Source organism: Ambystoma mexicanum, chromosome 6p (genome assembly GCF_040938575.1).
Source record: "Ambystoma mexicanum isolate Mex_15411 chromosome 6p, UKY_AmexF1_1, whole genome shotgun sequence".
Classification (NCBI taxonomy): domain Eukaryota; kingdom Metazoa; phylum Chordata; class Amphibia; order Caudata; family Ambystomatidae; genus Ambystoma; species Ambystoma mexicanum.
Window position 1 is genome coordinate 276,484,470 of NC_090935.1, and position 25,709 is coordinate 276,510,178.

At 48.0% G+C, this 25,709-nt stretch overlaps 1 protein-coding gene across 2 annotated transcripts in view; it reads left to right on the forward strand.

The window, feature by feature from the left end:
* C6PH18orf54 (chromosome 6p C18orf54 homolog) overlaps positions 1-13,356 on the forward strand; it is a 203,555-nt gene extending 190,199 nt beyond the window's left edge. For both annotated transcript variants that reach the window (XM_069626996.1, XM_069626997.1), the window contains one exon: positions 13,081-13,356. In XM_069626996.1, the coding sequence (XP_069483097.1) occupies positions 13,081-13,174 (94 nt within the window). In that variant the 3' untranslated portion in view covers positions 13,175-13,356. The remainder of the gene's footprint in view (positions 1-13,080) is intronic.
* The last annotated feature ends 12,353 nt before the right edge of the window (positions 13,357-25,709 follow it).

Consider the following 25,709-nt stretch of genomic DNA (forward strand, 5'->3'; position numbering starts at 1 on the left):
GGCATAGGAGAATCTGTCTGTCTCCGCTAGCCGAAAGGAGGATTTGCATTGTTCGAAGTTGAGGGGGGAGTCTCCTGCAAAGAGTTGTCCCAGCGTTTCGAGGCCTCCTGCGACCCAGTTCCTGAAGTACGCTGGATGAGCTCTTGGGGAGAAGGCCGGGTTGTGGAAGATTGGGGAGAGCGCGCTCAGGTTGCTTGGGATCCCTCTGTATCTGCGGGCCCACTCCCATGCCTTTATCGAGTTTTTCGTGGCCATCAGCACATCTGGCCAGCTCTAGCGCAAGGCGTTGGGGAGGAACGGGAGGAAGCGAAGAGGCAGGGGCAGGCGGGATTGTTCGATTTCCACCCACTTTGGGCGACCTGAGGCCAGTCCCCATACCTATATGGTGCTTGCGAAGGTCCGGGACCACCAGCCCTCCCAGTCTGGCGCTGGCCATCATAGTTTTCTGGGGAATCCTCACTTTCTTGCCCTTCCATATAAAGTCAATCATTTTCCGTTGAAGCTTCTGGATGGGAGGAAGGGGGATCAAGATGGGAAGGGAGTCGCAGGCGTATAGAAAGCGGGGAAGGAGGTTTGCATGTCGTTATACGGCCCAGAGGTCTTTCTCCAATTCCTCAAAGAGCGGGGGGAAGTTGGCTTGGTAGACTTTTGTTGGCTGTGCCGGGATCCGGACCCCCAGGTATGGAATTGCTTCGGTGCTCCATTGGAACGGGCTTTGCTTCTCCAGGGCGTCCCTCTCGTCCGGACTCAGGCCCACTCCGAGGGCTATTGATTTTGAGAAGTTGATGGCAAATCCCGCTACCTCGTTGAAGCTTCGGAGCTCCGCTAGGGCCACCCTCAGGGAGGATTGGATGTTTGTGGCGGTTAGCAGGACAATGTCTGCGTAGAGGGCAATCTTGTGCTGGGTGGCGCCTATCTTCTTGCCGCTTATCTGTTGGTTTATCCAAACCCATTGGGCCAACAGTTCCATGGCCAGGACGAAAAGCAAGAGGGACAGGGGGCATCCCTGTCTCATTCCGCAGGTAAGAAGGATAGGGTCCGACAGGCGGCCGTTAACTCTGAGCCGGGTTTTGGGAGCTTGATAGTTTGCCAGGACCATTTTCCTGAAGGTTGGGCCAAAGCTAAAGGCTTCGAGGGTAAGTGTGAGAAATGGCCAGTCCACCTTATCAAAGGCCTTGGTCGCATCCAGGGCAAGTAAGGCCAGTTGCTGAGAGTTTTGTGTGGCCACCTCTATGAGGTTTAGAGCCCTGCAAATGTTATCTTTCGTGGACCAGTGGCTAATAAAGCCGGTTTGGTCCGGATCTATGATGTTCGGTAGGACCGGTGCAAGGCGGTTAGCCAAGATCTTAGAGTATATATTGGCGTCCAAGTTGAGCAGGGAGATCGGTCTGTACGAGCTGTTCTCAAGGGGGTCCTTTCCAGGCTTTAAAGTGAGGACAGTGATGGATTCCTGCATGGACGGAGTGATTGTTCCGGTAGCCGCAAATGAATTGAAGAGGCGGGTCAAGGGCGCCACCAATTGGGGACGAAAGAGTTTATAGAAACGGGTGGTGAAACCGTCCGGGCCATCGGCCATAGGCTTCAAGCTCTTTATAGCCTCTTCCACCTCTTCGTCCGTGATTGGCGTTTCCAGCTCCTGGCTAACTTCTGGGGTCAGGCGTGGAAGGGCAGCCTTTTGGATGTATGCGCGCTGCGCATCTAAGTCCCTCGGGACCGCCGTCATAGTCTTGGATTGATGGGCAGCGGCTAGCCGTATTTTCTCTTGGTCTGCATAGTGAACCGACCCTTGTGGGTCGCAAAGCCCCAGGATGGATCTCCGAGTCTTCTCCCTAGTTAGCTTGCTGACCAGGAGCTTGTTTGGTTCTAGCGAGCAGGTTTGCGGTGGTGTCGGCGTGGAGCGCCTCCAGCCTTTTCCTCGCCATTTGCAAGGCTTCTTAGGATTTCGGGGACCAGCCCTTCCGCTTGTGGATCGCTTCAGCTGCACAAACTTTGGGCTTCCAGGGCGTCCCGGGTCGCCGCCTTCTGTTTGTGAAACGCGGCGCCTGGGGCGATCAGTTCCCCTCTGCGCACAGCATTCATGGCGTCCCAGGTGTTAGCTGGGGACGTGTCCTCGTTACGGTTCTCAGTAAAGAAGTTTTTGATTGTCCTGGCATTCGCATCTCTCACCGTCATGTCCCCCAGAATAGGGTCATACAAGGTCCATTGGCGACGTGGAGGGGGGTCCGGGCCAAGGACTCGGAGGAAGAGCGAGACCGGGGCATGGTCCGAGAGGATGCGGGGGCCGATTGTGACGTCATCCGTGAAGGCCAGGATCTGGGGTGAGGCCAACAGCAAGTCGATTCTGGAGAAAGTGCGATGTACGTATGAGTAAAAGGTGAACTCCTCCTCTGGGTATAGCACCCTCCAGGTGTCAACGACATTAAGCGTGCGGAACAAGTGGAGCAGGGCCAGAGCTAGCTTCCGATCCTTGGAGGTTGGGGGGTGCGATCTGTCTTTGAGGGGTTCCGGGGCCCCTTTGAACTCACCCCCGATGACAAGTTGTCCCTCAGTGAACGGGAGGAGGATCTCTTCCAGGTCCTGGTAGAATCCTCCTTGGAACTTATTCGGGGCATACGCTGAAACGAGTGTGTAGAGTTGGCCCATTCTGATGCGTTTGACAGCCACAAAGCGACCCTCTCAGCATCGCAAGACATCGAGGACCTGGGGGTTCAAGCCCGCAGCAAGAAGAATAGCGGTGCCATCCTTTTTGGTGCCATTGGACGCTAAGAATTGTGTGGGGAAGAGCCTGCTTCGGAGGCGGGAAAAGTCTGCTGGAATTAGATGTGTTTCCTGAAGGAAAGCGATTGAGGTTCCGTCGGATTACAGCCTGTGCAAGATGGATTTTCTCTTCGGGGGGGGGGGGATAGTTCAAGCCCCTAACTTTTAAAGTGGTGAGTTTCAATTTCTGGTGCAGGGGCTGGCTGTCTGAGGTCATTTGCTGTGGTGGGGGGGATTGTGAGGGAGCTAGGTTAGCCATAGCTGCGAGGTTTCAGCGGAGTTAGAGCTCCTGTGGCTGATGATTTTTGATAATAGTCTCCAACAGGAGATCCAAACTTCCAACTTCGGCCTCCAACGGGAGGACCTAACTGTGGCCAGGGGGGCCGATTGACGACTGTCGGCGGGTCCCCGGGCGCCCCAGGCCGGCGACAGGCGACCTGGGCAACATGGTCGAAATTTTCTCCAAGGGTAATACGATGACATCCACCTTGGAGGAGGGTGTAGGCCGCACGGGGTCCGCAGCGAGCTTGAGAGAATATAGCTAGTCTCGGTGCCGTGTGGTCCTTAAGGGAAGCGTGGGCCATCATCTGGGTTTGCAGGATCTCTGTACCCTTGACCAGGGGGTCCGTCTCGGCTTGGGGGAGCCAGGCTCCAGGGCCGGGTCCGTCCGAGGCGGGAGAAAGGACCCTGCGCCCTCGAGGGAACCCGGTCGCAGAATGGAGGCTACGTCGTTGAGGTGGCTGATGGTGCGAGGAGTGCCTTTGTATGAAAATGGTAGCGCCGTAGGAAACGGCCATCGGTAACGTATCTGCTGGTCTCGGAGAAAAAGGGTGAGAGGACGGAGCATTCTGCGTTTTTGAACAGTTAGAGGCGATAGATCCTGGAAGATTTGAAGTGCAGGAGTGCCTTTGCGGGATAGTAGTAGTGTCGTGATGAGAAGCCACACAGGGTAAGAAGGGAGAGACAAGTGGCCCCTCCACCGCAGCTAGGATCCAGGGCAATGGAGTGGAGGTGGTTCCGTTCCGCTGGTGCATGGTGATGGTGCGTGGTGATGGTGGGCAGGGGCGCCCCAGGAAGCTGCAGGGGCACCAGGTCCACCGCTATGGAGGCAGATGCCGAGGGATCAGGGCATGAGGGGCCCGGTGGGTGGGAGCCTGAAGACCACGATCAAGGGGGGGGTAGGAGGGGCGATCCGGTGAGCCTCAGAGATGGCAGCGGGCCTCCAGGAGCAAGCCCCCCGGGAGAAGCAGATCACAGGTGCAAGTGGGGTGGCCCCCCGCAGGCTCAGGGACCAGAGGAACGGAGCCCACCTCGCTCAATGGGGCCAGAGGCGCTCACCTGGACTGTGGTCCGGTCTCAGGACGCCAACCGCGCTGGAGATGGTGGCTGGGGAGCCCTCCTCCAGAAGGGCCCCCTGTGGCTGCAGGCACGTCGGGCGGCCGGAGCTCAAAATGTGGGGGAGCGTAAGCTGAAGTGGCCGCTGGGAGCCCCCGCGCCAACAGGCCCAGGCAAAGGGGAGGATGCAGCGCTGCAGCTCTCGGCGTTGGAGTAGGAAGAGTCCAGAATGGTCGCAGGACCTAGCAGCCTGAGTCGAGTACCCCGTGAGGATGAGGGATGGGGGAGACGGAAGGCATTACAAGTGTAATGCTATTGCAGGCTGGAGCCAACCCCCTCCCCCCGCATTGGGCAAGGCTTGCAGGACAGTGCCAGCGGGCTGCGGTGGTGAGGAGCCCTGGTCGCGACCGCCATCTTGAATCGCGGCAGGGAACAGGAATGCAGCCACGGGTGCAGGAGTTGTTCTGCTACAGATCCCTTCCAGGAGACCGTAACAGCATAGCGGGAACTGGCTAAAGATCAATCAGAGCCGCGGACCCCAACAGAGGCCATCAATGGAGCAGCCTCATCCGTGGCGCTCCAGGCCACGCCCCCCAAGATTTGACTTTTTAGCACAAAGCAAAAACAACAAGATTTGACTTTTTCAATCTTGGAACAACATGGGAGCAACAAGCGGAAAGAACAGTGATGGTCAAAGGCAGTAGATGTGAGTCCATAAGTAGGGAACTAACCCATAGTTCTGGAGGTGGCAAAGTCAAGGCAGTCCGGATTTCTTAGAGGAGAGAGGTGGCCGCATCATTGTGGTGAAGGTGCAGGGAGGACCCCAATTAGCGTTCCGGAAGCGGACAGGGAGCAGACGGGAGTGGCCAGGAGGGTGGAAACAGGACCTCACTCCCAGTGAGAAGCAGATGAAAGAAACCCGTTCCAGCCCGTGGGCGTGGTTGGTAAATGCAAACCACAGTAGTTCAAAACGAAACCACTGCCACCAGCCATTCAGTGAGGAAAGGGGAACATAAATCATTTTACATAAGAAGCTAGACAAAGGGGATACTAAGTAACCCCCCCAGCACTCTATTGTAAGATGGTGTGTGCTGGGTCTAGAAAGTTACAATGCTAAGTCAATTTCACTTTACTGCTCTGGGCAACAGTAGTTTATCCCAGAGAAGGTATTTAAACCTTGGGAAATCTGGAAGACTGCCCTGTGTCACTGCACTGAAGGTGCTTTGGGACACAATTGTAAAAGATGATGCCTTTGGAGTTTGTTAGACCCCATAACCAAAAGAAACACTGTGTAGAAAATCACATTAAAATACATGAGTGGGGGAAAACGGCCTTGCTCTCTCCAGGTAAAACATTTCTGAGAATTCTCCCTAACAAGTCGCCACATTGGTTTGGTGTCTCAATCGGCCTATGTTTACTGTTGCAGCTTCTCCAAGGATTCTTGTTCTCTGCTTGCCCCACAAGAGCAGCAGATATCCAATCCAAACCTACGGTATATGAACTTGGTAGCATGGACCCTAAAGGAATTGCGGTGAAGTGTTTGATTATTTGCAATTTCCATCAAGGTGCATGGTCACTCTGAGGGAAGCATGCAACCCGAATACACAGACCTGCTACTGCAATGAATGGGAAGAGGTTTGTGATTATGTGCTCAGAATACTCCTTTAATCCAATAGATTGGCCATCAGCAAAACACAGTGAGCAATTGTTCTCCAGCATTGAATCTTATAATAACTTTTAGGCTCACTTTAGTAGCCCATCCTTGTCCTTTTGGGTGCATTGTGCCTCAGTCAATGAGACGACAAGTGACAAGCCCCACTTCAGATTCTAAGCACACACCGTGCTGAGTTCTCGAGGCTTTCTCTCCTGGAGAAATAAGGCCAGAAGCCAAAATATTTCCTTCAAAACTCGCAAATCTTTCTTCAAAAAACAGATAACTGCTTTTAACTTTCAAATATGGAAGAAAAGCATAACGCTCTTTTCAAAGCATGCCTGGTTTGTGGAATTAAAAATGTATATGAGGGAGACGAGCATTATGAGTGCATTTGTTGTCTATATCCTAATGACATCCAGGAGGGTTGTGAAGCTTGTGCCACTTTTAGCACAAAAACCCTCAAAGATGGAAAGTAGAGACTAGCACTTTGGTTGAATAGGGGCATGTACCCACCTTCAGAGCCTGAATCCTCTAGTAATGTGGTGGAGGACAAGTCTGACAGGCCAAACACTCATAAAAGGGCTAGGTCAGAAGACGGAATGAACCCCACAGATCTGATACAACAGCAAGGGACCACCTTAACAAACCTAGAGGTAATGCACCCACAAGACATACAACCTCACTACGGATGCCACTGGTCAAGCCTATGAGACATAGGCGACGGCACAACCCAACTAGATCACAAGGGTCTTCTCCAACTAGACTACAACATTCTCCATACAGTCAAGAAGGAGAACTACAGTCCTACTATGGACGACGAGGGAGCAAACAGGGATAATGACACTTGTACCACAAAATCACCACAGTTAGACAACTGGGAGGACCCCGACTTGGGTCTAAAGCAAGACGCTGAAGAACAATCATGTCAGTCTCCACTTGATGACATAATTGCATTCCACAATACAGTTCTAAAGGCTTGTGAAGAATTTAGCATAGTTCCATCGAAGCAGAAATAAGATGGATTCCTGTTCGATTTAATGCACAAGCTCAGGAAAGCGGTAATGTCAACGCCAGTTCTAGATCATGTATGGGAGGAAGGGCCTCATGAAGAAACCTTTCACAGAACTGCCATTGAAAGGCTGTCTAGAGAAAAAATTGAAGGTACCAGAGGTGTCCCCAAAATGCCTTACATCCCACCGCACCCCTGCATCAGCGGTTTCAGCGGCAATGTGCAGAAGATCCAATTCACAAGGTCACAAAGGCGCATTTCCGCCTGACAATGACAGCAGGAAACGGCGCATTTGGCAAGAACATTCTAGCCACAGGAGCCATGTTAGTAAAAACGGCAAATTCACTGGCAATACTCTCAAGATACGACCACAAGATGTGGAACCATATGGCTCTGCTACTAGAGCATTTGCCAGAAGATAAAAGAAAGCAGGTCCTAGACATCCTCTTGAGAAGATGCCTTTAATCATGAAATCAACAGTGCAGTCAATTATAGCGGAGACTGGGTTAAAAAAATTATAAAATGGCATTGTGCAGCGAAGACAGGCATGTTTAAAATGCACCGATGTCAGGGCAGATGTGCAGGCAAAGGTAATAGACGAGCCTTTTTGAGGGAGACCAATTTTGTTGTTCCCAAAATCGAGGATGCTCTAAAAGCCATAAAAGCGGACGCAGATGCAGCAAGATCACTTGCCATGCTAACTGCGAGACACACTTTTCGCTCCTTCAGAGGAGCCTCAGGTTGTTCCACAGCAACCGGAACCTCATATTTGCAAACATACTACCAGGGGTATTGCAGGGCATACCCATACAAACAAAGACTACAAGCAAGTTCCAATCAGGCGACATACAACGTCAGCCACTAGAGGCAGTCAGAGCAAAAATAAGCCTGACTTCCATCAACCAGTTTCACCCATGGCCCAACTGCAGCAAGTGGGAGGAAACCTACAATATCATCTACTTCAAGTGGCATGTCAAGGAATCCTGCCTCTGACGCCCCCAATATTCCAACACCAACCGCACTTAAACATCTTAAAGTGCGAAGTAGAAACACTGCTCACAAAAAAGTTCACCTACTCTCTAGTTCTCATAGTCATGCTGGACCTAAGAAGTGTGAACAAATATGTCAAACAAAAATTTTGAATGGTCATCCTGGCAGAAGTAATAAAGTCAATGGTGACTTCCTGGTGTCATTAGACCTCAGACACATTTTTTCACGTTCCGGCAAAAGCCAGAGAAAATTCCTAAGATTTGTTGTGGGCACAAATCACTATCAGTCCTGCCGTTTGGTCTTTGCTTGGCCCCAAGAACATTCATAAAATACCTAGACCCTATAGCATGTCGTTCAGGAGAAAAGGATAACATGTGGATCCATATCTTGACGATTGGTTCCAAGCATCATCACGCCTAGCAGTGGAAAGAGTGATCCAACGCCCTCTTACGCCTCAGCTTTGCTATAAATTCCAGCAAATCCTGCTTCAGGCCATCGAACAAGCTGGTGTTCCTAGGGGCACATTTCAACACTGACTAGTGCTGGGTGTGACCCCCCTCCAACCCCCATATCATGAAATTCATTCCGAGAGCCAGAATCACGGTCATGACCGTCATGCATCTCTTGGGCACCATGTCTTCCTGCATTCCCCTTATCCAACACTGCAGGTTTAAAATGAGACCGCTACAAGTATTCTTAACGGATCGGTTGTCCCAACTAACTGGGACGTGGAACGACAAAATAACAGTAACAAGGTCACTGAGAAACAGCTTGTGGTGGTGGCTCACACTAGCCCACATCACCAAAGGAGTCTTTGTTCAGGGATCGCCCATGCCAGGAGACCCTAATAACGGATAACCGATGCATCACTCACAGGATGGGGCATGCACACAGACCAGTTATCAGTAAGTCTGTTGGTCCCCAACCGAGACACAAGTCCACATCAACGTACTAGAGCTCAAGGAAGTAGCACATGCCCTGCGCTCCTTCCAGCCAGTGCTCAAGGGGAAAGTGGTACGAGTGTTCACAGAAAATGCAACAACAATAGATTACGTGCGAAAACAGGGAGGCATGACATTAAGGGCACAGTCCAGGGAAGCCCAACAGCCTTGGCACTGGGCCATCGAAAACAACATGCAACTACAAGCTTTTCACCTTCCAGGAAGGGAAACCGAAACTGTAGATCAACTCAGCAGATCCAACGACTTGTCACACGAATGGCAACTACCGGACAGGAAGCTAAAAGAAATCAGCAAGTGGGGAACACTGACCATTGATTTGAACAAAAAATGGCCACTGTTCGCAATAAAGTATCGATACCATCAATCACTAGGTGGTGCATTCACACTGTCATGTGAAGGAATATTTGCCTATGCCTTTCTCCCATCGCCAGTCATACGCAATGACCGCTAGATACAAGTGCACAGTCATTCTCATAGCCCCGACTTGGGTGAGGCAACTGTGGTTCTCAGAATCTCTTCATCTGTCCCAGGACCGTCTCATTCCTCTGGGTCAAGACCCCGACCTATTGACTATTTGCAACCAACAGGTGAGATGCCACAACCCAGGGACAATCAACTTTTGGCTCCTGACTTCAACGAGTTTGAACACATCCCGCTGACGATGAGTGCAGAAACATCCTGAAGGCTGCCAGTCAACAAACCAGTCATGTGCACACGTGAAATCGGTTTTGTACTTGGTGCTCCCAAAAACAAATAGATCAGTTAGACGTGGAGCCTCACCAAATCCTACAATACCTTTTACAGTTTGCAATGGAGGGTTTGTCTCACTCATCCATCAAAGTGCATCTGGCGGGCAATCTCTAGATACACCAGTAAGCAAGGGAAAGCTGCCATTTTCGGAACCTGCATCGTTAAGCACTTCACAATTTTCCATTGGTGCCCAGGCATATTTTATGTCCCTTCTGATCATGCTTTAATGACAAAATTAGAAGTCTCATGTAATTAAGTTGTTAGGGAGAATTATCTCTTTAGGCTGAATTTCCTAACCTAGCGAGTCCCCCAGCAGCTTTGCTGGATTTCTGGAGTTTGTTTTTTCCTCCTGCCAAGAGTGAGACTCTTTTTATCCCACTCTTTGACATGATTTATATTATTCCTTTGACTGGTAATGTGTTTTATGGGCTATGGGGTCCTTTACTCCATAGGGTCTCATGTGGTTTTTCCTATGTGTGTTACACAGCACCCTCCGTGCAGTAACACAGGGGTGTCATAGTGACACCCCACCATAGACTCCATACCCTGGGACTGACTACTGTCTCCCAGGGCATGTAAAGTCACCATTGGCTTTACTAGTGCCAAATTATTAACAGAAACCAGTACAAACCATCATATTGTGGACATACTGGTCGGGGCAATTCGATTGCCCCGGGGTCTGTTAGTTGAGGGGGCACGTCTCCGTCCCCCCTGATCGAGTTTTGGCTGGTGGCAGTGGAAACTACTTTTTATATTCAACTGCGAATATTTCCCTATGGGATTTTCCCATTGTTCGAGGCTACCAACTTTAATTATTTAATTCTCCTAGCCTCGAACATACCGCCGGTTTATTTAATTAATATTAATTCTCCGGTTGGTATTTTTTGCCAAGACTCGATTCTAAAATGGCGTTTGTGTTCTCTTCTGTGACTCCAACCCAAGTCGAGCCCTTTGTTCCACTTTTTGGCGGGCTTCTCCACAGAAGCCTCCAAAAGTGGTGCCACTCTGTCTGGGTACCACAGGTGGTGTGGGAGGGAGTTTAGGCACCCTGGACTGAGTTATCTTGGTAACTCAAGTCGCACTCTTGTGTGATTGGCCCAAGTGGTGAGCCGGCCGGCTCACCACTTAGCATGTTTGAGTGACAGCTAGGCTGAGTGAATGGGGGTTTTCTGCATAAAAGCAGGGCTTTGGGGACTGGAACTTCAGAAGTCGCCACAGGACCTGAGAATCTGATGAGGGAGAAGCTGAGCCGACCTACCACGACGACACCACCGGTGGAGCCCTGCAGAACCGACTCACCACTTCCCGACGACCGAGAAGATCTCCCGGCTGGAGAAGCTTCTTCCCCTGACTGGTGTGCACAACCAGTTTACTTTTCTTTCTTCGCACCCCAGCCCGGTTTGTGGTCGAACTGCCCGTGCCAAGCACCCTGTCAGCCGGATAGCCACTCACCACTGAGCCGCGAATCAACGGACCGCTCCTTGTACCTGAGAAACTCCGCGGCTGGTTTCTTCCCTGGCAGTGCAACGGACTCCTGTCTTCCTCCACGACGAGATCCTCTCTTCCCCCGGACCAAGCACCGACTTGCATCCGCTGCCAGGAACAACTGCCCCCGCTGGAGCGTTCTCACCACTTTAAGGTACCGTGTCCGCCAGGCCTCCCTTTCTGAAGATTGCAACAAGGTAATAATAACTCCTTAACCTTCTGGACTGGGCTGGCCTCCTTGACCCTCTAACTGGTCCCTTTCTTTGATCCAACTCCTTTTTGAACCATTACAAGACTTTTGTGCACTGCAACCGTGTGACCTTGGACACATTTAGTTTCGATCCTCTTAAAGAGGATCCGGCCTACTGACTCGGAATTCACGGTTTTACTTTGCCTTCCCCTCTTGTTTTGTTCTGGTAAAAGTGTTGGGATCTGTTTCAAGTTGTTCTCTGCTTTTCTCTCCCTTTTAAAAAAAAACGAATTATTAGAGTGACATCTACGTTAAGCGCTCACCGCTGTCTGAAAATAAGTGGGGCTTTACTTAAGAATTGTCTAATATTCTTTTAAGGGAGTGTATATCTTTTAGTGACCATGTTTTTGAATTGCTTACTATTAGTTCCTGTGTGTTTTCCTAGATGTGGTTTTAAATAAATAATTATATCTCTTTTACACCAAGCCCTGGTCAGTGTTTACATGTTCTATTGTGTTCTCTTGACCTATTGTGAATACTCTGTATACTGCCCAACTCCTCTTGAGGGAAGTCTGACTGCTCAGCCACAGCTACCAAGTGAATCTGTGTGGTACAGTCTGCTACCAAGTGGGTTTACTGCCAAACACCTGTAGTCCTAAATCTTTTGCAGTGGTCCCAGAGGGAACAGCCCAGGTTTCTGCCTAACATAAGTCAAGCAATTTATTTCACCTTTATTTGCTGAGGTTGCTTTTACCAACTGACCTTGTGTAAATGTTGATCCTAACTGTTTTCGCTGTTTCACCGTAAAGTCTTAAAATTTAGGGAACCTTATAATCCTGTTAAAAAAAAAAGCGCTTAAATATGTTCAGCTGTTGGCATTTTGAGGGATTTTTCTTAAGAACATTTACTTTGTACCTCTGTGAAGCTAGCCTATTGTCATGTGGCTATTTGTAAAGTGCCTAACTACCTCAGGTGCACCCTTCTTCTATAGCTCTTTAATGCAATTTGAGCTTTACAATCCCGGTTGACTGGATTGTGAGGTCACATTTTACACTCACTTTCAGAAAGTACTTGTGTTGCAAAAAATACAATACAACATATTCCTCCAGTGGACCTTCCAACGGACAATTGGGACAGCGATTCAATTATTGTATTGTCATAGGACCTTAATACCTTTTGAAAGTTTGATGGCAGTCTTCAATGTTCCAATTTGTACATGAGCGTGAAGCTGTTTAGTAACTGTTCCAAGTCTGGTTTTCAAATAATATTTGCTGCACTGGTTTGTTAATCTTAAAAATGCAAAGCAGTATCTGAATGTTTTATGATCCATCTTTTATTTCTGTTGTCCTGCTCGTGTCTTTTTTACTAATTTGACATTTTCACTAATTTGACAACCTACACATAGATGTATGAAACTAAATTTAGTAGGCCCTGGTCATGCTGAGTAGCTCCCGTTCTGGGGATCATCCCAGACACCCAGGAGCTACAATTTCCACTGCTGTATATAGATGCTTTTTAAAGTGCACTTTGTGTCAGATCACAACCGATAAAAAAAATATGGCCTCCCAGGACCTGCAGCAGGCATGGTGCACACTAGATGCACCATGCACTGCCTCATTATTTCCTTGGGTGTAAATCACGCCCTATGACTTTTCTTTTCTTTGTTTGGGAAGCCAACAAATATGCACCAATTGGGTCTGTGGACTCCAAGGTTGTATTGTGCAACACCTTTTTAGTTTTTACAGGGAGTGCACAAAACTGTCCTCAGTACAGGGGGATAGTTGATTGTGGGGTTATGCAGGACCATTTTTGAATATCCAAATTGCCTCCCCATAATCTTAATTCTGATTGCAGACAGAGAATTTGTCAAGGCAGATGTTTTCCTTTTAGTGTGCAGCTTGCTACTTTTTTAGCTAGACTTTTCTAATGCAACTGTTTTCTTCTTTAGGGCTTTACATCATCTCTCACGATTAAAAGAGTTGGTTGAGGAGACTGGTGTGAAACAAGGTCAAGAAAGTGTGAACCACGAAGTCAAAGAGTGAAATGTTGGCAACCAATCAGTATTCTCAAAAACATATTCATATTTTGATATTTTAATATATTTTGATGATTTTGTATGTATTTTTATATGTAGACTTTTTATGAAGCACCTTTTGTGTAGCATTGCTTTAATTGTGTAAAAACATTATCTTAAGCAAAATAAATGTGATAATTAGCCCAAAAATCTGAACGATTTAAAAATGCGTCTATTTGATTCCATCTGGCATGGTTTCAGAAGTGTCATATTAGAAATGGTTAGGTATCCAGGCGTGTCTTAAAGTGTGTATTTGATATTCCACTTCCACACAGCTTATTTCCCCCTTGTTATTTTTTTCTATTATGGTCTTGTGCTGGACTGCTATATATTTAAAAGAATTTGAAACTACTTCCAATTCTCAAAATGCACATCGCCTTCACAAAAGGACACGTTTACTACTACTCTTCCTGTCTGCCAGGTTCCTTAATTCAAAATTTAGATTGTTATGATCGATTTAATAAGATCCATATCACTGCCACGTTTCAACGATTCTGAATCATGAACAATTATGACAACTGCTATAATTGGGAAGTAAAAGAAAAGGTAATTAGTTTAAAAAGGAAGGTGGGGCAAACATGTTAGGCAAAGCATACAAATAAAAAATAGACAGGGATATAATTCAAAATAAAAGAGCACAAGTTAAGCAGGAAGTCAGTGACAGTGCCCACCTAACATTGAATAGATATCGATGGTTGAAAAATATTTCTTAAAAAGAAATCGCATTTAAGTACCAGAAAGGTAAGGTGTGGTCTCGAGAGCAATGCACATACACCTGGGAGTTATCTTTGACTCCTTTCTCTTTCATTCCACACATTTTGGACCTTGCCGAGAAGGACCAATTCCAACTCTACCTCCTCAGGGGCATCCTCCCTTTGCTCACTTTCCCCCAGAAGCTCAATGTCGCCAGAGCTCTGGTACTCTCCAGGCTGGACTACTGCAACAGGCTCTTCCTGGCTGAACTACTGCAACAGGCTCTTCCTTGACCTACCTTCTTCTATCTGCCCCCTCCAGCAAATCCAGAATAGGGCTGCAAGATTTCTCCTTGGTCTTAAGCCCAGGGACCATATCTCTCCAGCCCTGAAATCTCTCCACTGGCTCCCGGTTGCTGCAAGGATCAAATTAAAATCCCTCTGCATCACCCATTAGGCTGTCTGTATTTTTGCAATGTGCCAACGTTGGCATTGCTCTGGTGTTTGTTAATCACGTTGTTCTCGTTTACCCTGAACAATGTAGTGTTTTTTTATTTTTTATTCTATAATTTTTTTGGGTGTCTTGCGGGTGGTGCGTGGTCTAATGTCGTGTCTCTTCAGATTTTCTTTCTCAATAAGTGCAGAGCCCTGTACACCTTTTTGCGCACTTTCAGGTATATCGGCACCAGAACAAACCTCTGAAGCCTTTTTTTTTTAAAGAATTTTTATTAATTTCAACAACCAAACACAACTAAAATAAACAACAATTATACTTTTGCAGTCTCATTTATCGTTTCATATTTTGTCTACCGTCTACCCGTTACCCCCTCCCCTCTATTACGAGCCTACCCCACATCACCGCCCTCCGTCACTCTGTCTGAGGACCCCCCTCCCTCTGCTCCCACTGAGAAACCATTGTCTTCTAGGCAAGTCTGGGCAGACCCAGACAGTGTAGCCACGAAGTGCCTCCAGGCTATCAATGTATCTGCTTCTTCATCTCCCTCTCTATTAGCTGCTTCGTTCCACACTACCGTTACTGCATCCGCCCACTTTTGAAGGTCGTGCCACCAAACTTCCACTTTTGGTCTATCACTCACCTTCCAGCCCATGGCAATTCTACGTTTAGCAAGTATGTACACCAGGTCTTTGAGTTTACTCACATGTTCCAAATTAAGCGGTCTAGGGAACCCCTCCATCCCCCACCATGCATGCCCACAAAGACTCCACCTCCAGACTGATCCCTTTCTCAGCAAGGTGAGCCACCTCCCCCCAAAATCTCCTTTTTTCCAGGCATGCCCAGAACATATGCATCAGTCCTACATTCTCCACCCCCATATTTGGGGCATGTTTGTGTTCCTGCGTTCATGAACCTAGCAATCTTCTGAGGGGTCATATACACTCTATGGGTAACATATAGCTGGATTTGTTGCAACCTTGCGTTCCTAGACACTTTTCTTTGGTATCCCTGTACCCTTACCCACAACTCAGATTCTCCAGCTTCCTCGTCCCAATCCCGTCTCAGCTGAATCACCTCCTTCCCCACCCTTGACATCAACAGTTCGTATATTTGGGAGATCTCATGGCCTCCGTCTGACACATCATAAAATATTTCGATGGCCGTGTCGGGTTGGCTTTCCAACACTATTTCTGACCAAGTGTCTTTTATCTTCCGCACCAACCTAGTATAGGTGATGTATTTGTTCCTGGTGTAGACCAGTGTTTTTCACCAGTGTTTGTCAAACTCTAACGCCTTCCCATCTTGTCATACGTCCCCCAGCGTTACTATACTGTTCGGTTCCCAGTGCTTCCGGACTATCTTCCTCAATTGCTCTTCCACCCCATTCAGTGCTACTAGTGGCATCTGTGGGGAGCACAGGAATGGGCTCTCCATGACCCGGCAAGCCCTCCGCTATATCTTCCATCCCAAGTTTAACATTCTCGTCCCTCCAACTAGTTGTGACTTTGGCAACCAAATCCATTCTTTAAGGCAAAACGGGCCACATTCAACCCTCAACAACCTGGACTCTGATGTGGAGTCTTCTGACAATTACCTTGCGACATATTGTAGTTGGCCGGCTAGATGGTAAATCTCAAAGTTGGACAATTTAATGCCCCCTTGGTCATACGTGTTTTGCAGTTTCCATAGTGCCATTCTATTCCTAGTGTTGTGCCATATGAACCCCCTACACATACCATGGATTTTAACAAAGAATATCTTGGGTATTATATACAGTATATTCACAAAGTAGTGCAACAGCCTAGGCAACACAACCATCTTTAACAGTGCCACTTTCCCCATCATGCTTAAAGAGAGCTTGGTCCAGAGCCTCATGCTGTTTTCGATGTTAGCCACGGCCGCCTCTGCGTTTTATTTGTGTTCGACGTCGACACTGTGATGCACATCAATCCCCAGGTATCAAAAGGACTTGATCTCCCATTGTATTGGTAATACTGGCAGTTCCTCCCGTGGTATCCCCTTCTATGAGCCCAGTGGAAATATACATGATTTCTTAGGGTTCACTGTTATGCCCGACAGCACCACATATCGCCCCATTACTTCCAGAATATATTGTAGGTTCTCTTCAGGATATCTCAAATACAGCAGCATATCATCGGCATACATTGATATCAGATGTTGCTCTCCTTTCGTGTTGATCCCCACTTCCCCATATTGTTGTCTCAAATACATCGCCTGGGGTTCTAGTGCTAAAATGAACAGCATCTGGGACCAGGGGCATCCCTGTCTAGTACCCCTACCGAGTTGCCATCATTCTGCGATGGTCGTTCCTGTCTTAACTCGGGCTAACGGTTTACTGTACAGCAATTGGACCCACCTTAAGTACGTGGGCCCAATACCATATTCCTTCAAGGCCACCATCAACCAGGGCCATTTGATGGAGTCAAAGGCCTTTACTGCATCTAATGAAATTATTGCGACCTCCTGGGGGTCCTTTTCTGTTTGTTCTATAACATGATGGAGCCTTCTGAGGTTATCGGATATGCTTCTGTGCGGAACATACCCGGTCTGGTCAGGATGTATACGTTTATTGATAACCAGTCTCAGACTATTAGCTAGCACCACTGTAAGTATCTCGCTGTCTTGACTAAGCATGAATAGCGGTCTGTATGACCCGCAGTCCATGCATGGTTTATTAGGCCTAAGAAGCGGGATGATAATTGCCTCCCTTGGAGACTCCGGCAACGTCCCCCTCTCCAGTGCCTCATTGTGCATTGCCAGCAGTGGGCGGTAGTAACTCAACCTTATATGTTTTATAGAACTCGCTGGGGAGTCCATCTGACCCTGGAGCTCTGCTAGTGGGTAAGAGCTTAATCACTGCTTCTAATTCATCTAACGTAATTGGGACCTCCAAGTTCTCTCTCTCCGTTGTCTCCAGTTTAGGAAGGTCGATATCTTTCAATGTTTCCATCACATCGATCTCTTCTCCCTTGACCACCTCCATATACAGCTTCTGGTAGAACTCTACAAAACCTTTGTTCACTGCTTCCTGTGTATCTAGCATTTGTCAATCCGTCCCTCTTACCGCTTTAATTGTTTGTCTGGGTGTCTCACTCTTATATAACCAGGCTAACAATCTTCCCAGCTTACCTCGCTCCGTGTGCTGCCTTTCAACATACTTTCTATAGTTCAGGTTGCATAATCTCATCCAGTACTCCCTGCAATCCTGTTGTAATCGTCGTATGGTTCCAGCTTCACCTGGGGAATGACCACCCTTGTGTATTATTGCTTCTAATTTCGTTTTGCTTTGTTTAACTCCTGTGTTATTCCACCCTGAAGGCCTTTGGATTTAGGTATAGCCCCCCATTACCACTTAAATGCTTCCCATAATGTGCCAGCCATTCCTACACTCCTGGTGTTATGCTCGAAGTATTCCACTATTTCTCTCCTCAGGTCCTCCCTGAACACTGTGTCTTTCAAAGCTTCGGCTCTGAGTCTCCATGTCGGGATCTGTGCTCTGGGCGGTGAGTACTGCCATGCTATAATCAATGGTGAGTAGTCTGAGAGGACTCTCGCTTTATATTCCGACTGCATTAATTCCCCCGACAGCTCTGTTGTAGCAAATATATAGTCTAATCGCGTGTGCAGGATTTGTGGGGCCGAGTAGTGAGAATATTGCCTTTCTTGTGGGCGGTGCATCCTCCATACGTCCCCTAGTGGAAAATCGCTCAATAGGGACCTCAGGGCTCTCGCTACTGGAGTAGGCTTATCCATCTCTTCTCATCTGATCTGTCAACCCTGGGATCTAACATGCAATTAAAGTCCCCTCCCCATATAACTGACCCGGCCAATGTATGGGCTGATTTTACTGTATAGAGTTCTGAAATAGCCGGTGGCTTCTTGGTTTGGGGCATACGTGTTAATAATACTCAGCCCTCTGTTTTCCACCAACCCTCTTGTTAGCACCATCCTCCCATCAGGCTCTATGATGGACTGTAACAACTTACAGGGAACATGCGGTGCTAACCACGTAATTACCCCTCTGGTATACTCCGAGTATGTTACTCCTATGGTGGTCCCTCTCCATTTTCTCCCCAACAATTGCTGTTTGTCTTTTGTCAAGTGAGTTTCTTGTAATAGAGCAATATCAATTCTCTGTCTCTTCAGATACAACATAACTTTATTCCTCTTCAGATAATTGAGCCCCCTGACATTCCAGGTCAGTATCTTAAGGTTCCCCATCTCATCTATACCCCGTTCCACCCCTATCCGCCCTTGTCTTCCGCTCCATGCGCAGTGGTTTATAGGTGTAGGCTCGCTTCCCAACTTTACTTAACACCCCTACAGACTCCCCAACTCCCTTCCCACCCCGACCCCAACTGATGCCCAGCTCCATCCCTTGATCTCAGGCTACCCCGCATCTAGTCCTTTCTTGGCCTGCGCTGGTACTTGGAGCACAGCAGGGGGGATACCTCACTACTGGTATCCCAACTAAACTAACTACTAGGGGTAAGAGCGGTCTTCAACCGTATCTCCCGCAGTAATGCTGCAATATATTACGCACGCCTGCATCTTGCGCCCACTCATACATAACATTTATTATGTGTAATATTCGAGTCCAAGGGTCTACATGCTGAGTACACGCGGCAGTCAATATCTATCTCAGAGAGCCCCTATGGGTGTCAGAACTATCCTGTGACCATTACAATATTGGAGCCACTAAACTAACCACGGCCTAGTCAATCAATAGTACAGAGCCGGTTCACTTATCCGGTCCACTCTGGTCATGGTTGTCCGCATCGGCCGGGCAACCTTGTGTGTCCAACCAGCTCACCGATTCCTCTGGTGTTTCAAAGAAGAACGCCTTGCCCTTGTGTTAAAATTTCTATTTCGCAGGGTACACAAGCATATATTTGAAGCCAGATTCCCTCAGCCGTCTCTTTACAGCTACGTAATGTAGACGTTGCGGGTCATTACAAGGTTGGCGGTAAGGGTTTTACGGTGCCGGTAAAGGTGCTGGTGCCGTTAACCCCTTACCGCCGCATTACGAGGTCCTTTAGCGGGTCCAGCTAAAGGTGGCTGGTTTTACCAGGCGCCCTTAGTGGGAGCCGCTAAAGGACCAGCATGCTAACAACGGGCCCGTTATTAACGGGCCCGTTGTTAGCATGGTCCCCATTCCCATTGAGCCCTATGGGGGCTCGAATGGGAATGGGAATGGGGATGGGTTCCCTGAATGGGGAAATACCGGGTCCTCCAAGGTTGGAATGGCTCGGTAATTCCCCATTCAGGGATCCCGGACCCGGTATGTGGTAAGGGGGTAGGCATGGCGCTAATAGCACCATGGCTACCTTCAACCTCGTAATGACCCCCGTTGTCTCTGTACCAGCATGGTGTAATCTGGGTAAGTTGTAACAGTTGCTGATGCTCTACTTATCGTTCCACCCTTGCGGAAATGTTCTAGGATCCTTTCTCTATCCTTGTAGTTCAGTATCTTAGCGATGATCGCTCGGGGGGGGGGAAAGCCCCAGTTGGGGTCTTCTAAGTAGGGCTCGATGCGCCCTCTCGACTGTAAACCCTTGGGTGAGCATGCCTTCTCCTATCTCTTGTATCAACATGTTCTCCACGTAGTTTGTTGGGCCCCTGCCTTCCTCTCCTTCCGGTAGTCCCACCACCTGTATGTTGTTGCATCTTGCTCGTCCTTTCGCCTCCTCTGCTTGGCTTTCTAGATTGCGCACCTGTTGATGTAGTATATGGACATCTTTGGCGTTGGCAATGCTGACGTCTGGGTTGGCTTTCACTTTGCTTTCCAGGCTGCTCGTGCGCTCTGCCAGCGTTCTTACATCCTGTTTTAGGAGGTTAACGTCGACACTGACCGCACCAATTTTGAATTCCAGTGCAGTTTTTAGTTCCGCCATGGCTGCGTCAATCTTGCTCTCCCATGAGGCTTTTATTTCAGCTATGGCTTCTAGGGTCTGGTGATCATCGTGCAGCGGGGTGGCTGTCCCTCGTGTCCCCACTTTTGTGGGTGCAGACGCATCCGGTGATTGAGGCAGTTTGGTGAAGATGTCCATTGTTAGTTGCTTCCCCTTAACCTTATTGGTTGTGGACGCCATATGGCTCGCTGTCCTGCTGGTCTGCACCGTGCTGTATTGTCCGATACCTCTCAAGCTCCCGACCCTGGTTGTATGGGAACCTCTTTGAAGCAGATATGTTAGCCCTGCACGGACTGGCGGTTAACAGTATATTCTTCTGCACCCACTTGGTTGCTTTATTCAGTATTTCCTGTGCCTGCTTCTGTTGTTGGCAGTTGGCTGCTATAGTTAGCTGGGTTCTCTGTTATGCATTGGTGTCTATCCAGTGTTCCCAGATCCCGTTCCTGAGCCGTGCCTGTCAGGACCTGCAGTTGTACTGTGTCTCACACAGCGCTACAGCATGTATGGCAGCATGCGCGCCTTTCCCCAGCTCTGCTGTGGAGTATGTTGGTTTCTAAGTCCGCCTCGTGTTGATGTGGCTGCTTTAGTTGGCTTCTGTGGTCTGTTACTCATTGATTTAAGTTCTGGAGCCTTGCAAGGGGCGTGGGGTGTATTTTCTCAGGCATTGCCACACCCTACAAAAGATTTCAGTTTTCAGCGGTATGTTGGAAAGTTCCCCGGCATCTCACTCCGCCTCACTATTGCTTTTGTTGCTCCTCATACAGTCCCATGAATGTTGCTGGCGTTGCCCTTTCTCCATGCGTTATTGGTTAGACCCTTCCGCCCCCTTCATATTATGCAGCTGCACATGTGATGGTGTCCGGTCCGTATGCATCCCATTCAGAGCAGCATGTCTCTACTATGTGTAGATCGTGTGCCGGTTCCTCGCTGGGTCATTGCGGTCGCCCACCGTCGCATTGGGCAATGCTCTGCTCTGTTATGACACCCACCCTGGCTGTCGTTTCATCCCACGGTGATTAATTGTGATTTGTCTCAAGTTGGGCCGCTCCTATTCAGTATTAGTTGGCACTATACCATCAATAATGGCACTCCGCTCGCCCGCAATTATGTTCCTCCACTGTGCCAGAGAGCTCATCATTGGCAGGCAGCCTCACCTATCTATAAGCACGCCGTATTCGCTGCTTACATTGTATCTTCCAGGAAAGTTATTGTATTGCAAACGCTAACTCTGCAGCTGCTGTTCCCAATGCCTGAGGTGCTCGCCGTGCTTAGTCTACTCGTCCGTCGTTTCTGCTCCGGGAGGCACCTGCCAGCTATGTGTGGCTCTGCGCTGATCGTTGGAGCAGGTGGTCTCTTTGCATAACCTATCCTGTGTTCTTTGTGGTGCCGCCTTCCTCATTACCAGAGGTCTGTCTGCACCTTGGTCACCCGTTTGATCTGGCTGGTAGTGCTCTTTCTGTTCGTTGTCCTCGTAGTATCCCTGTGCATGGCAGGGTATGCGCTGGCATCGCTTGGCACAGCAACCGGGAGCGCCCGGCTGTATACTCTCCTGTCTGCTCTGTGATCTGATGAAGCAATGTGTCACTGCGGTGTATTCGTTGCAGCGGTCAGCTGGCGGCAGTAGATTCCATCGATGTGCATGCAATGCAAACTCTCTCACAGGTTAGTCCCGATATTATTATGTTGATCGGTAGTCACTGGCAGTGCCCAGTTCAGTGCTGCGGCATGTTCTTTTGTCTGTTGGTGTCCACCATTTTGATGCCATCTTCGCAGGACCGAGTCTCTTATCTTATGGCTCACTCCGTAGGACGCTCAATACACGCTTCCCACATTCCAACAGCTACGAGTGTATTTATCTGTCATTTCAGTCATCTCATTTCTTCTTGCGCGTCAGGATCAGTTTCGGATTTTCAGGAGCACCCAGGAAGAGCAGCCTATTCCATGGCTGATAAGCCATGCCCCACCCCACAAAAGAATACTTGGCAGCGACCAGTCAAATAACTAAGGAAGAACATGTCTGCAGATTCTGTGAAGACACTGATCAAACAGAGACAATTCATCTGGTGAAGTGCCCCTTGCTAACAGAATGAAGGAACCAATTCTCTAGCATGATGAACCAGCAGAGTACAAGTCACAGAGATGAAGATACATGGTGCCAAATAAGCTCTGGCAATAATCGGAAACTAATGATCACAATTATCCAATTCTGGATTTTCATCATGTCAAACGAAATTAACTAGAGGAACCTTTTATTGTTTGTTCTTTTCAGATGAAGGTCACTCTTGTAAAGAAACAACATAATGTAAAAGTTTGTATCACAAACTAACACTTTTAAGAAAAAAAGTGCTTTCTTGATGCTGCTGGAACAGAAACTGACAACGGGCTAGACTTTTAAAACTTCTGCATCTCGCTTTATAAACATAATAATTGTATGCCTTAATCAGTCTGGTAAATCTTTAAATATAAGCCACGCCTCGATCTTGCATGGTCACTACTAAGAGCACTCAATTAAAAAGCCACAGCAGTTTGATTACAAGCTAGTCTCTGCTCTGTGAGCAGGGCCCAGTTATGATAATACACATGTATACGTGTCTGGTCTGATTGTCTCCAAAGTTGCTTTATAGGACAATAGCCAGGGTGTTTCCTTTTGATCCTCTTGTAGGAAGGGCAACATCTTACTCCATGGGCACAGAACCCTCACTAGGATATCTCCTGAGAGTCAATACTTCAAAGCCGCACTCACACCAGGGTGCGGACCATGACATCCCATTAAAGTCAGCAGTCTTGGGAAGAGGCAGATTAAGAGTATCCAGAATGGTGAGGTGGGCTGAGATGGGTTCTACCATCTTGAGTTGAAGGCACTCTGGGTGTGATGTTAGAAGACAAAAGGCACTTGCCACAGCACCCTGGAGTGAACCCCTTACAACAGGTTGTGACATTTTACATTTATGAGAGGAAATCCTTTTCTTCTTTGGACCCAAAAGATAAAATGAATATTTCACTGGACCTCAGTTGTGGATACAGCCTTTCCCAAAGTCCTCTGCTAAAGAGGTGAAGACTGGATGCATCCCAGGCAGAGGCATGCAACTATCCTCAGGGGGCAATTGGCGCGATGCTGGTGAAGATTAAGCCTCTGCAACATAAACACTAGTACCCAGGAACCTGCTTACTGCAGGTGGCTGGTCCCTGAAAGTGTGCTCCATTATCCTTTCTGTCTGGGAAGAACAAAAAATGACTTACCTTGCCATGATGCCCTGGACTGGATCTTGCTGCAACCAACAAAGAATCAAGGCAGCGACCCTTGGCTCTCCCTGCATCAATTATCGTTTGGGCACCTTCAATGTATCCAAGCTGGTGGTTGGGAACTTCCGGGGTCCTTTCTGACCTTGATGCTTGATTTTCTCTATATCTGAGTGTTGCTAGATGCCGATTCTAAAGCTCCACCATCACTCCATCTGAGGCATTGCTGAAACTAGCAGCGTCTCAAACTCCACCCCTTGCCCCCCAACCTGCTTACCTGCTTCTTCGAGCTTCCAGTTGACACCCATGCAGTACCCCAAAGGCATGTTGGCCCGGCTGATGCCACTCACAGATAAAGGCTAGTCTCTGCCTCGCTTCATGCAAGGCTGTAGGATTTTCCAGTGCTGGTGATCCAGCATTGCCTGCCACCTCTGACCGAGTTGACCTGAAATCCAATGCAAAAGCTGAACAGAACTATATTGTTGGAACCGTGGCAGCTGCTCCATGATTCGGCAAAGGGCCACTGCCAAAAGCACCCAGACTCTGAGTGCAACATTGAAAATCCTGGTTCAATGCTGTTGAGACCCAACAACAATAACCTAATGTACTTGAAGAGGCACCGTCCTGGTACGCTTTAAAGAACGTGGTGATTGGAGAATAGAAGGGGAATATTTGCACCATTACAACTGATAACGATAAAGAAAATGAATAAAATAAAAAAGGCATGCACATCAAATCAAAAAGGTAGAGCAAAGCAAACAGGGTTCTGTGAAGCCGGGGACATATGGGACCTTTTAGAATTGATAGCAGAGACCACAAACAAAAATGACAGTCTGGCTCTCTCGCATCCTCACACATACCTCCTCTATATAATGACCTGCCAATTACACCCTGGCTCTCTAGAACCCACCAGTCAATACAAAATGTCCTGCAAAAATGCATTATTAAATACAATTGTATGCTAGACAATTTCCTCTTTTTTATGTCACATAATGTTCAATTTCATGACACAATATCCTGGAGGTATATCCAAAAAGAGGGTATTATGTACATTTAGAGCAAACTCATTGGCAAACAGCAGATTTGAAAATGTATATCAAAATTATTTATGATCACATTACAGTTAATAAAATACAAACAGTGTATATAAATACATCAATGTTCAACTGCATATGCAGTGTATCCTATATATGTCCCATTCACACCTCACCAATAACCATACTGACTGTCAATACCCATGTGAGCCCGAAATGAACAGAAGCCGATACACAATAGAAACAGGAGTGCAGTGGAAAACTGTAGCGAGCAGGAAGATTCAAGGCAGCCTGTTGTTTAGTCCAGTTTTGGACCTCCTCTCAGAGGGTGTCCCTCCCTGTGAACTACCAGCCTATCAGTTAAGATATTAGAAGAACAGGACACAGAGGTTTACATGAAAGGGAAAAATACCATCAGACAATCACCAGGCTGCAAAAGAGGAAGGAAGGCTTTAGAATTCGTGGCTCAAGGTAAAAGACAATGTACAAAAGGAGGAAACATGAACGAACACTGACCTGCACACACTGGGAAGTGAGCTTTAAAGAAAATGCAGAAAAGGTGCCAAAAACACTTCTATGGGATTGTTGTTGTTCGATGGATCTCTTGGATTGGTAATGTGAATGGAGAGAGGGGTTAATATGGTTAGTAGGGAACTGTAGACCCAAACGGAACGAGGACGCTCTAAGGGAAAACTGTCACAATTCGCTCCCTTTGCTCCCATTCCCAACACTTGGGGGCATGATTTAAGGTTTATTCCTTACTGGACTTTCCTTCCGAACCTTATGCTACAGTGCTGTGGTGATTTGGGAGCGCTAAATCCTTATTTTCCATGCTACTTCCCTTCCCGATCCATTCCAGGTTTTTGGCAGCCAGCATGCTACTTTAATCAAAAGACTATGCTTCCCAGAATGCCTGGCCCACTTCATCTCCACCCTTGCAGGTCAAGGTTGGGTGGAGGATAAGCAACACCTGTGGCTGGCAGGTGCAGAAAGCAGCACACTTAAGGCGTGTGCTCGTTAAGCAGCTTTAAAAGCCTCAGTGTGCTTCAGTCCCTCCCTGGTCATTGATGCAGTGTTCCTGTTTGTGCCTGGTCCCTTGTTCCTGGTTCTTAGCTTATTGTCTAGTTGCTAGTTTCTATTTTCTTGT